The sequence below is a fragment of the Borostomias antarcticus genome (genome assembly GCF_949987555.1).
Source record: "Borostomias antarcticus genome assembly, chromosome: 3".
Taxonomy (NCBI): Eukaryota; Metazoa; Chordata; class Actinopteri; order Stomiiformes; family Stomiidae; genus Borostomias; species Borostomias antarcticus.
This window is the reverse complement of record NC_140236.1, coordinates 28,555,881-28,568,857: the sequence shown is the minus strand read 5'-3', so window position 1 is coordinate 28,568,857 and position 12,977 is coordinate 28,555,881. Positions and strand designations below refer to the sequence as shown.

General features: G+C 41.0%; 1 protein-coding gene across 1 annotated transcript; it reads left to right on the top strand.

The window, feature by feature from the left end:
• The first annotated feature begins 963 nt into the window (after nt 1-963).
• On the top strand, nt 964-12,246 carry mindy4 (MINDY lysine 48 deubiquitinase 4). Its single transcript, XM_084461852.1, has 18 exons — nt 964-1,093; nt 3,435-3,554; nt 3,682-3,875; nt 4,526-4,802; nt 4,943-5,283; nt 5,423-5,475; nt 5,585-5,694; nt 5,786-5,902; nt 7,343-7,431; nt 7,591-7,692; nt 7,806-7,869; nt 9,165-9,230; nt 9,401-9,468; nt 9,671-9,734; nt 9,919-10,080; nt 10,611-10,791; nt 11,366-11,450; nt 11,558-12,246. Exons 1-18 carry the CDS (start codon nt 1,034-1,036, stop codon nt 11,604-11,606), a joined length of 2,202 nt encoding a protein of 733 aa, XP_084317978.1. The 5' UTR covers nt 964-1,033; the 3' UTR covers nt 11,607-12,246.
• Nucleotides 12,247-12,977: the final 731 nt, after the last annotated feature.

The window sequence follows — 12,977 nt, the reverse complement described above, 5'->3', positions numbered from 1 at the left end:
TCTTACAGCTGATGACTACTGATCTCCTTTTCTGGACCTCTGCTTGTTGTCTCTCCTTTTGTAAAATTGCATCTCTCATGGTAGGGCCAAACAGCGGAGGGAGGAAATAGCAGTATGCTTGCCATTCCTTCAAGGGAGAGATACACAACATGGAAAGTATATGATGTTGGTGTTTACGTATTGCTCATCAGTAAAGCTGCACTCCCTGTTAGAATAGGAAGAAATCTGTGCCAAAGCAGACATTTTCGTTTCCATGTGACTGGTGACGTAACAAAGTAATTTGGGAAACAAGCAAACCAGCCTTTTGAAATTCCTGTGTAGGTAGACCTATACGTACACTGTAATCAATGTAGGCTACATCTGAAAGTTTGTCATCAATACAATCCTCCATTTAGGCTCAGATTTCATTTACATTATATAAAATATTAGGTTGTAATGTACACTTAGATTTTTCACATCTCAAAAATATTTTTCATGTTTAGATGAAGTAAAACTGATGATAACTGACTTCTTCGAGACTATTGTTTCATGGGTTGGAATAGTGACAAAATAGGAACCTACTAGGCCTATTAGTAGGTTAATACAGGCTAGTCTGAATGTTTGTGATGTTATTATGAAATGTTTTAATAAAATGTGCTAAATACAAAAACTGCTTTTCTTTCATTACTTATTTTTACAGAATAGACTTACAAAGGAAATGTGTGAATAGATTGATAAACCAGAAGGTCATACAGTAAGACGTCTGTGCAGTTTGTTTTGCATATGAGCCTGCATGTGATCGGCAGCCGATGTAACCATAGAAACGGGCAGTTCCAAAAAATAAAACTGCAGCGCACCTGCGCAGATTTAAATCTCAAAGCCAAGGATGGTCTCAAACTAAAGTGGACAGTGATGCTTTACAATCGAGTATTCTGCGCACCATAACGTAGTAGCTGCATACATCAGACAGCCCTCCTATAGAAGACGCTGCTTGTGGAAAGCTCTTGTCTTGTGCTTGTGGAACAAGTCAGTGACTTTTTTATTTTATTTTATCATGGTTGCACCAGTGGAAGAAGTTGCTGCATCCCTTGTACGAGAATACCTCAGTCGAAAGGTGGGTGTACTCGTGTGTGATACTGTAGTTGCCGAAGTTAGCTAGCTTTGCTAGCCTAGTACTATAATAATGTTAGCTGACATTTACGTTACTTAGCAAACATTAGCCAACATCGTTAGGTTAGGCTACCAGCATCATCAGGTGCAATTACAAAATAGCCAAAGAGGGAAGCAGTAACGGCGTAAAGTTATATGCGATAACGGTACTAGTATCAGTGCTAACTATAGCTAACACTAGCTAGCAACGTTTGCTATCTTGACGAGGCTGTGTAAACAAACAGGCGGTCAGTAATTCTGACTAAACTACGTTTCTCATTTTAACAATACACCTTAACGATGATCTGTGTTCTATTGATCTGATGACATAGAAATGGGCAGCAAACAGTTTTCTGTTACCCGATATCGTAGGCTACTGTTACAGGCTAACTAATTTCGCTATCATCATTAGAATGTGCTTCGTATGTACAATGAGTAACAACAAATGAAATCAATCACTAACTTTTGACTCCCACCAGACATGCTCAACACACATTATTGTTGGTGATTGTGTCCCCAAGTGAGCCATTTTCAACTTATAGTCACCAATTATTTAAAATATCAGTGGGCCCGTACATTTTACACATTCAAGCAAATCATTATAAATTAAGTAACTTGAGTAGAGGCTGGTACCTCTACTCAAAATGTAGTTTGGTCTGCTTATGTTGACAAAAAGTTGGTTTCGGGTGAGGGAACATAGGGCACATAGGGTTGAGGAAACATAGGGTGAGGGAACACGGCTGAGGGAACATAGGGCTGAGGGAACATAGGCTGAGAGAACATTGGGTGGACCCCAAGAGGGGAAACCAACAAGGCACAGATGATGTCTCCGCTTTTCTCCTGAAAAGTCCCAACAGTGTGGGTCCCTGTCTTCAGAGTACTGTATATTTACACACTCTTCCATATCTGTGGAAGAAGGCCATCATCATCCCTCTTCCCAAAATGCCTTCTCCCAAAGAGAAAAACTATTATAGACCTGTTACCCTGGCCTACTTTGTACTAAGTGTCTTGAAAGATCATGGTGTGTAAGCTTCAGTACATAAACACTGATGAGGTATAATTGCTCAATGCATCTGGAGTAGGGATGTTAATAGTTAATTGACTATCGATTAATTGCCGATACGAATTTACTTGAGTAAGATTTGGTTACTTGATTAATTGCTTGTTAATGAAACAGAACTTTTTTTGGGGGAACGGACGTTTTCAACAGGAGTTGTGTGAAATGTAATCATGATTTAAGGTCTGACTGCACATGAGGGCAGTGAAGGCTAATTGGGATGCCGGGAAATTTCAATGACACAGCAGAAGAAGACACAAAAATGAAGCGAGCAAAGCGCAGTCCAGCGTGGGACGTTCTTATCAATTAATCGACTATCGTTTCTTAAGGTTAACATTTATCGATTAATGAAATTCCTTGAAATTTGCAACCCTAATCTGGAGAAGGCCAATGCTCGGCTCCTATTCATGGATTGTAGTTCAGCATTTAACACTTTGCAGCCACATTTCCTCATCAGTAAGTTTATAAAGTCAACCCCTACACAATGTCAGTCAACCCCTCTACCATAATATCATTTCTGACCAACGTATCATTAACCTCTAGGGTCCAACAATGCCTTTCGTTTTCTGTGTAGCCTCAGGGCTTTTGCAGTCAAACAGAAGGTTATTCTCCTATTCCTAGAGAGCATGTTATGCCATGGCATTCGTTTTTTTGCTCTGAAAATGTTATTTAATGTAATTTATTGCTCTATGTTCTTAGCCGTTAGACAAACATACTCCAGGAGTTTGCTCGATCGTCTCGTTGAGAGACGATTTTTACAGCTCACATTTCTGGCCCCTGGGTGATACTGTTTTTTGCTTCCCTCTGGAATATGTATATCCACTTCTCTTGTTCTCTGTAAAGCGCATTGTGTTTCCTCTGTGTATGAAATGCTCTATACAAGTCAGACTCAATTCACACCGACAAAGGAAAAACAACAGCCCTCAATCAACACTGTCTCTAACCAATAACGGAGTAGATTACATCCACAGCTGTTACCAATGACTCAAGGGTTATGCTGTTGAAATATAAAATGCGACAGTATGAGTTGCGACAATAACAAGCTTAGGATTTTTCAGAGGACTCTACTATTATTAGAAAGGGTTAATGTAGCATCATTTTGTTTTGAGAGTGTATTGCATATCAAACCAACTTTACAGTACTTTGGTACCAAAATTAGCTACAGTAGCTAACATTAGCAGGTCAATATCATATACTGTACCATGATGGGGAGCAGTCTAAACATGGCTGCTTGTTTTCGTGCCCTCAGGGACTCAAGCGAACGATTGCCTGTATGGAGGAAGAGCATCCTCGCACAGTTACCAGTATCAACAACCGATCTGACCTGAGACAGATCCTTCACATGGAGGGTCTGTACCAGATCAATAAGGTGACTGCTGGCTATTCAAGACGCTATCCAATTACATTTGCAATGGCCTGCTTGTTGATTGCCCATCCATACCCATGGTCAATGTAGTCAGCTGTTTGTGATTAATTGTAACATTTCATTTTTGTAGACTCTAGACAATCCTCTAAAATCCATGTTGGAGATCATTGTGAAATACCACACTGATGGACAACATGAAAGACGGACAAACTTTAATAGTGATCTTCTCCAGAAGTCTTTGTCAGTCACCCAGGCTGCGTGTGACAACACCAGAAGAAAAGACAGCTCATCAAGATTAATTGGCAGGGAAACGGTTATGTCAAGGTACTTGTAGGAGCCAGATATGTTTGAGTTGATTTTCATTCTTTCTTTGTTGTTATCAGTGTGTGTGTGTGCTGTGTGTGTGCTGTGTGTGTGCTGTGTGTGTGCTGTTTGTGTGCTGTGTGTGTGCTGTGTGTGTGTGTGTGTGTGTGTGAGTGAGTGTGCATGGCCACAGGTGAATGCCCCCCCCCCCCAGGCTGAAGGCAGAGCCTAGGGGGAGGGCAGAGCCTAGGGAGAAGGAGGAGCCTAGGGGGAGGGCGGAGCCTAGGGTGAAGGCGGAGACCGGGGGAAGGCTTAAGAGCCAGGAGTGGCAGCTCCAGACATGGCTGGGAGAGCAAACAGTCTTTTGAGCATGCAGTGCCATTCATTATAGGCCATAAACACAATTGATCAAATTACATTGTTTATTTTTGTTTTATTTTTGATTAATGACTCTTTGAAGTACCTGACAATAAATGCTCAAACGCAACGACGGTTCTGCACATCATCATTCTTCATCTGCATGCGTCAAGATCACCAAAACTCAGCCGCCAGTAGCAGAATTGCAGGGAACAAAGGTGGACTGAGAAATCTGCTACAGTTTTGATTGTGTTTGTTAGATGATTTGAAAGGGAGTTGTTTGAGGTTTCCTTTATAATCAGTCTGTTTTACAGGTCATTGACAGAGGTTGGCGCTCCATCCCGAGGATTGTCGTTGTCTTCAGGAACAGACAGATACTCCACACTTACACAGAGAAGCTGGACTGAGAGCCTGTCAGAAAGCGGACCAGACCAACAATGTGGTTCTGTGCCTCCCTTCCAAGAGAATGACAGCACCATGAAGATAGAACTGATGTCAGACAAAAACCATGCTGTCACAGAGAGCGCTCAGAAGAGCAGAACGGGCCGCGACAGACGAGGCATGATGGCTGGTCCGATAGTGAAAACTGAGGTACAGTTATTCATTTTAAACAGCCTTGCCTGTTTGTGTGGGAGGTTCTCGCTGCTGTCATGACTGTATTGACATTGCATTTTTTCTAATGAGCTGACAGTTGTGATATAATCATTTTGTTTGTCTGGTTTGTTGTCTAGAACGTATCAATTAGAAAGCGCCAGACTCGAAAGTTGGGGGTACCCAATTCTCTTCTTGGGGTCGATGAAGACAACAGAAATACCAGAGATGGGATGTTGGTGTCTAATCAGGAAGAAAGAAAGAGCCTTGGGTTAGCAGAGCACTCCACTACCGGCCCCAGAAGCCCTGGGTTAGCAGAGCGCTCCACCACCGGCCCCAGAAGCCCTGGGTTAGCAGAGCGTTCCACCACCGGCACCAGAAGAGGAACCCAACAGTCCTGGAACTCACAGACAGGGAAAGGCAAGGAGGAAGAGGGCTGTGGATCTGACACAGTAGAGACAAATATACACAAACCTCACAAGTAAGCAGGTTTGACTTTTGTAATATTTTGTGGGTTGTCACATTTAAGATTGTACAGTATGTACTGTACAGTATGGACATTTTGATGACTTTATCATGATTTTGTTAATCATTAGTGCATATCCATCCCTTTTTCCTAGTACAAAAACTGTGACAAATGTTGATGATCAGCTCATGGCGGAGATGATTTTGGGTAATTGATCTTTAACAAGAAATTCTAGAATCCTACATTTGACAACTAATAAGTTGTTTCTGTTTGGACTGCTCTTATCGCAGTGTTTTATTTGTATGTTTAATGGCAGATGACATAGATGATGACGAGGAGCTTGAGGAACTGTCCAGAGTGTCCTTCCAGTCCAGACTACCTCAACACAGCCATGATACTCATCCTATGGACCAGCACACTGCCATTGTAATTTGATTGCACGATTGCTTATAATGCAGTGGTGGGACTAAAATATGAAGTGTTTTTGGCCTTGACTATATTATTTGTGTCTTTTCAGGCCCTCAAAGAGATCATCCTTGGCTCGAGCACCAGTTGCTTCAATGCAGAGTGGAGGAGTCAGAGCTTCACGTTTTTAGACACGCCTGATGTGAGATATGGAATTGTACAAAAGAAGGTAGGGACACAATGTCACCGACTGCTATCCCCTGGGTCTTGACTTATATGAATGCATTTGAGTAAATAAGGGGTGTACTACTATTACTACTACTGAAACAGGCCCTGACATGACGAGTTTGTGTGTTATGAGGGCAGTGAGAGTTTATACCTGTTTTGTAAACAAACAAAGAGTCTGCTCAAGTGCCCTGACTGGGATCATTGAAAGTGCAGAAGCTACCAAAATGACAAGCCACAATAGTTATTCACCATAACCTGTCAATGGGTTGACAGCTGCTCCAGTGCCTGGAACTGCGTTCTAGTGTAATTGGCAGATCCGAAGGCTTTTGGAAAAAAAGGGCCGGTCGTGGATGACGAAATGGTGAAGTGGCTCCTAGAGGTGTGTCCGGATATTTAGCCCAGGTGACCCCCTCACCCAGGCTCGGGGTGGTAAAGGGATAGCCCCTCGGCCCCGAGCCTGGGGGGGAGAGGACGCAACAACGTACCCACACGACGAAGAAGAACAAAGAACACGATGGGAGCTACATGTACTGTAGGCTATTGAGGACTTTTGGTACAGTATAGGACTGGTCCTCTGTGCAAAGTTTGGTAATTTTTCATGCATGGGAAGTCAGATGAATATTGGTAAATACAAGAGGCACTGGCAACTGAGGCTGCCTGGCCCCTAACAAGAGTAGACACTTCAAATAAGAATATTCTCTCCTTCAAAGAAAGGTAATTGGCAAAAAGTTAAAAAGCCTTTATTGAGATATGCCGCTATACGCGTGGGTAGGCTCCCCTGCTCAGTTCATGTTCCTGACCAAATAGCTCCTTCATCACACCTGTCTGAACTTCCCAGCACTCCTGCGCTTTTCATGGTGGTGTGATATGTGTTTCCGGGCGTGTTCGTGTGAGATTTGAACAGATCTTTACGTGTAATTTCACATGTAATTGCGGATCGTTTTGGGTCGGCTGGGGCTTAGCTCAGGAGGGTCGTCCAGTGATCGTAGGGTCAGTGGTTCGAATCCCGGCTCCTGACTACCTGTCGAAGTGTCCTTGGGCAAGACTCTGAACCCCAAATTGCTCCCAATGAGCAGGCTAGCGCCTTGCGTGGCAGCTGCCGCCATTGGTGTGTGAATGTGTGTGTGAATGGGTGAATGAGAGGCCTTCATTGTAAAGCGCTTTGGATAAAAGCGCTATATACGTGCAGTCCATTTACCATTTTTACCATTTTCCCCGTTCGAACACGTAGCCATGTATATCCGCGCTAGTGTAATCTAGGCCTTGGATGCATGTGCTGTTAAGCCACTGTGTGGTGAATGTGCTACTGAACCTGTGATGTTGTAATTCTATTAACACTTCAGAAATATACAGCATGTTGGGCTTCACCCAACCCATTGAAGTGTAACCATCCTGTGTGGTTATACTACTGTTTTAGTAGCATGGCTGTTTTGTCTTCCAGGGTGGTCCATGTGGAGTTCTGGCTTCCATCCAAGCCTTTATCCTGAAGAATCTCCTGTTTGAGGGGTCCAGCTCTGACACAATACTGCAGTAAGTCCTTCTCTCATTTCTCTCGCGCTCTAGCCCATATACAGTATACAGTATGTGCAGTGTTTTGATTCTATAAGCCAGTTTAAGTCATGTTAAGTAATTATTTATTCTGTTTCCCCCTATGACCTGGAGTTAATTCACATGGCATTTTGTCACTAGGAGATTAAGGCCCTCAAACACACGGAGAACAAGGTGTCTGGTGCTGGTGGTGGCTGAGGTCCTTTGGCGGGCTGGCGAGGGGGAGAAAGCCACCATTGCTGTGTGAGATAATCCCTCCGGCTAATGACCTGGCCTGCACACTCAGGCTACTGCATAGGTCAACATTCATTCCTGGACAATATTCCCTATACATGCTGTTTTTGTTGTTGTTACAGAACATCCGGAAGAAATCATTTCATTCCTTCAGGACAGTACAGATCTGATGGCATACTTGAGAAGGTGAAAAATATACTATGACAATTGTTGACATATCTCTTGAATATCAGACAAACTTCCTTGCTTGGCTGTCAGTGACGTTAATCTACTGTAATAACCAGCACGAAATTATTATGCACGGTGTTTGTGTCCAACAATTATATGTTTTTAAATCAGACATTCCAAGGTGATTGTCAGGGTTTGCACTGGTCCTTAAAATGAACCAAAACCTCACTACTGAAATACACTTGATTTTTTATGAAATGGTGTTTAGAGGTAATGAAAAAAACATAAACTGTTAGTTATTGCAAGATACACTGTAATACTTAAAAAAATTAAAAAAAATCTGATACGTTTAAGATCACATTTGTAGTGTATTTTCCACTTGGAAGTTCTGGTTGCAAAATTACGGTAATATTCAAAGTTGGAAACCTTCCATGGGAATTAACGGGAATAAAACTGAGATTTGGGGGTTATTTATACCAACTGTATTTACCTTGTCATATTACCACGACAAATCCTCAACAGTAGGGGGTAGGCTAATTGGACACTAGGCCAGGGTCAATTGGCTCTCAAATTGGGAGAAAACAGGATAAAAGTATAGGCTAACATTTGCATTATACTGTGGGCTAATATTTGCACGAAAACTCAACATTTCCAAAATTCACAAGCTTAACTTCCCATGTTTGTCCCTTTGCAATCCTAGTCTCGCCACATGTTGCTCTTGTGATTTGACAGCTCAGGCGATGCTGATCATTAGTACACATGCTCAATAAAGTATCAGAGCTGTCGTGATCACTGGCAAGATAGCTACTGTAGCTCATGTATGCTGTTTACTGTCATAGTCGTGGCTACTAGCAAGGTTTGGCATCAAAGGTTAAGTCAATCAATATACATTTTTCATGTTGTATAATAAACCTGGTTTACTAAGGCATTTCACGGTGTCTGGCGAGAACAATACAGCCATATTCTGTCATGGTCTCAGGCCCTCAGAAATGTGTAGAGGAGGCACAGTCCAATAAGATGGATAAAGGCATTACTGTGGATTTGAATCCAGACCACCTACTTGGAAGCCTATTTGACAGTCAAAGTATGAGAAGTATTAGGTGTCACATACTGGGGCTAGCATGCACATTGTTATAGGTTGCGCTATTTGCTGGTTTTGGACATTTTAAGCAGTTCTGGAACACATTTTGCTCAATCATTATTTAAGTATGGGTGTTGTGATGAGTCATAACCTTCACGTGCATGTCATTTGGGTATGGTACTCAATTGGATTACAAACCTTAGATAACATTTACATTACTCTTTTATTTTAGATTACATGTATTACTGTTGATAACATATCGGACCTTCAGTTGTTGCTGGACCAGCACATAAATCAGGTTTGTGGCATTGTACTGTATAGGCCTTGTTAATGTCCTAATATGGGATTATTCCATTTTTAAAGGCACTGCATGCTTAAATGAGCAAACTGGTTAAAATCTATAAGAAGCCTTTTGTCTTTGTTTGATTTTAGTACCTCACATAAAACATTGGTGATCTCTCTTCATAGTTTGAGTCAGGAACCCTAGGGTGCATACTACTGACCATCTCCGTTATCCTCTCTAGATCTATTGCCAGGTACGTGTCTCAATGCTTTCAGTATTGACAGATTTGATCAGGCAGATAAAAAGCTTGCATAATGCACAATACGATGCTGATATTTTTACCATAGAAAACATGTAACTTTTGACATGTATCCATAGCCAACGATAAACAAACAGACAGAAGAGCTTTGTATGCAGGAGTTGAGCTCATTATGATGATATTCTCCTTTTCTCAGGGTGAGGGAGGACATGGACGTGCCCACCACTACCCTCCTTGGAGCCCATGGTTACTGCACACAGGTGTGTTTATCTTAAACATTAAATACTAAATCTATACCTTGGGGATTCATTGAACTATTACTGTAAGTTGTACTATAAGTGTTGTACTGTAAGTGATGTGAAGTTCAGAGTTTTATTGTGCTTGCTATATTTTATGTATGTGGTCTGTTTAATATTTCTCATGTTCTTTTATAATGTCCTTCAGGAGCTGGTCAATCTATTGCTGTGTGGGCGGGCTGTTTCCAATGTGTTTGACGATGACATGGAGCTGGACTCGGGCAACGGAAATCTCACTCTACTCAGGGGGATCAGATGGCGCTGTGACATCGGACTGCTCTCTTTATTTGAACATTACAGCATCTGCAAGGTGAGACACCTCATGACTCAATCTCTACTTTATTTTAGAAGAAGAAGAAGAGCCTGTTATACAGTACATGTACATAATACCGTATATGTATATAACATGCTGTATATATTTGCTGGATTTATGAACATTTTATACAAGCTATACTGTGTACCATCCTGGTATTTAGATACTGTATGTGAGACTGCTGTACTGTATGTGCATTATTGTTGTGTGAGGACTACTGTTACTTTGGGGGATAAAAATGGCTAATCTGGCAAACCCACAGACTTCAACAGCTAGCTTGCATTTGTTTATGAGAACGATAGCCTACGTTTTGCCTACGTGAACGGTAAGCACAATCAATCTGAGAACTTGAAATGTATCTGTTTTTATACCAAGTCTATGAGAATCGATTCTGAATTGTGAAAAAGACAATTGCAATACTCAGATAATCCATTTATTTTCCTGTAGTACTGAAGTCACCAGTGCCCTAACTTAATGTTGGAGTACCTTTGATGTACTGTAGTGTCATGTTTATTTGTATGTTCAAGGTTGGGTCTAACCTGAAGACTCCAAGGTTCCCTATTTGGGTGGTCTGCAGTGAGAGCCATTTCAGTGTTCTGTTTGGCCTGCAGAGAGAGCTGTTGACCAACCAGAGCAAGGTCAGGGAGTTTGATCTGCACTACTATGATGGCCTAGCCAATCAACAGGAGCAGATCCGCCTCACTGTCTGTAAGTATGCAGTATTCATGCTTGTGCATTTTTATGTTTAGTGATTAATCTGTAGGTTCATTTCACTAGCATCCTCTCTATTCATGGAATGGTGCTATTGAGAATATTAGAATCACATGACAAGTGTAGCCAATTGGAATGCACCGATATGAACATTTTGGCCCATACTGATAACAGATACAGTATTAACATTGCTGTCATGGCCGATAACCGATATTTACCGATGTCGATATGTTCTGTATAAAAACACGTTTCTATGATAATCAAATGTTACATACTGAAAAACACATGGAGCCACTGTCTCTATTTCCACAACATTTGGAGCTTATAAATCATAGATTTCCACATTGTTTACTCTCATAAACAACAACAAATAACAGCAGCTTGACAGAAATAATTATCGGCTGTTCACATCAGTCCTTTTTTGCACATCGGACTGATACTGATATATTAAAAAATGACTAAAATTGGCCGATACCGATATTATTGCCGATATATCGTGCATCCCTAGTAGCCAACTATAGACTTAATCATAATGCATGAAGCTGTTTGCTTAGTCTGTTCTTATTCTCAGCTCTAGGCACCCAGGCCCAATCACATGGCTCCCAAGATGCCCACACTGATCTCACTCCTCCTCTTGAACTCTGCATCAGAACCAAGTCAGTAAATTCTACCTCAGTCATGCATCACATTCTACAAGCTGATGTTAATATTAATGTTGTCTCTCCTGGTAGTATATTTATGTTTTTGTATGTATTTTTTGTAGATGGAGCGATGCAGTTATTAATTGGAATGACACGGAGCCTATTATCTGATGATGGTTAAATCATCACAGTGACCTCAAGAGAAAGAGACCACCTTTGAGCAATTGTCATTAGAATCTTTGTTACAGTACAGATGAAAAGGATGTTTATGTGATGATTATATGCTTTAGTTTTGGCAACATTCATGTATTTCATGGTTAATTATATGTGGTGTATAACTAACATTACTGTACATTTAGAAGCCATTAATATGACTGAAAGTTAAGGCATGGCCTCCCTTTAGGAAACCAGACTACATGCAATAGTGTACTCTATAAAGCTGCAGTGCCTCTTTTGTTGAATTTCATAATGGAGACTTCTACAAATTGTATTCACAATCACATACGTGTTTAACACATGGTTTATCTTACCTTCTCTTGACCTTATCAGACCTGCGCCTTTATTTGACTTCCAGTATGTCTGGTGTAGCCTTTACGGTGCCATCATAACCTCCTGTGTGTTTTATATCTGACAAAATACATCTGACAAAAATAATGGATCAACCGACTGACAGAGCTAAAGCTATAAAGCTGGTCCCAGCGTAACAAGAGGATTGCTCCATATGGTTTAATGTATGCTACTTCAATGATGTATATTTTTAAAAACATTTGATATAAAATGCATTCACTTGTGAAATTCTGTAGATGTAATGGCTTTAATACAATACTTACAATACATGCTTTTATGTGTGTAATCATAGTTAATATGTTTTTATTTTTCTCATCTTGTATCTTGACTCACAGAGACCAAATATACTCATGCTGGTCTGGTAGAGCTATGTTGGTATGGTAGAAACATACAATATCTTTATGTCTTTGAACACACCAATATCAGGTCTGGTTTTTAGCCTCACCAAACAGCCTAATGGTTACAATTGTGACTTTTTTGCAATCTTTATAATTAAACATTGAACTCAGTGACAGTGATCCTACTGAAGCTGATTTTTTATTATTTTTTATGGAGGGACACTTCAGATGAAGATGGTTAGAGGAAGATCTGTTCATACAAGCTGCTCCGAGTTTTGCTCCTACTTGTACTAGTACTGTAGTAGCTGGTACTGTGATTGAAGAAAATGTAACAATCTAGAAATCTGGCCGTGTTACGGAAGCAAATCATTCTGCTCTATTTCACAAGAGCAGCTGCACCTTTAAAGCTGCTTGATGGAGTATCATTGTAAACAACTCGTTCTTTGTTTTACATACAAATTTTCTTCCCCCCCAAACATTGTGTGTAGGCTACAGTACTTGTTGCGTAATACACATGTTGAATGTTTATTAACCCTAACCCTAACCCTACCTGATAATTCATTGGGAAAGTATGCTACACAGGAGAAAACTGTCCCACGAAAATTGTGTATTGTTGTGTAACACGTGCTTTTCTAGC

Coding starts and splice junctions, on each gene's coding strand:
- mindy4 (XM_084461852.1), top strand. CDS start 1,034: ATGGTTGCACCAGTGGAAGAAGTTGCTGCATCCCTTGTACGAGAATAC. Junction 5,284..5,422: donor AATATACACAAACCTCACAA/GTAAGCAGGTTT, acceptor CCTTTTTCCTAG/TACAAAAACTGTGACAAATG. Junction 10,081..10,610: donor AACATTACAGCATCTGCAAG/GTGAGACACCTC, acceptor TGTATGTTCAAG/GTTGGGTCTAACCTGAAGAC.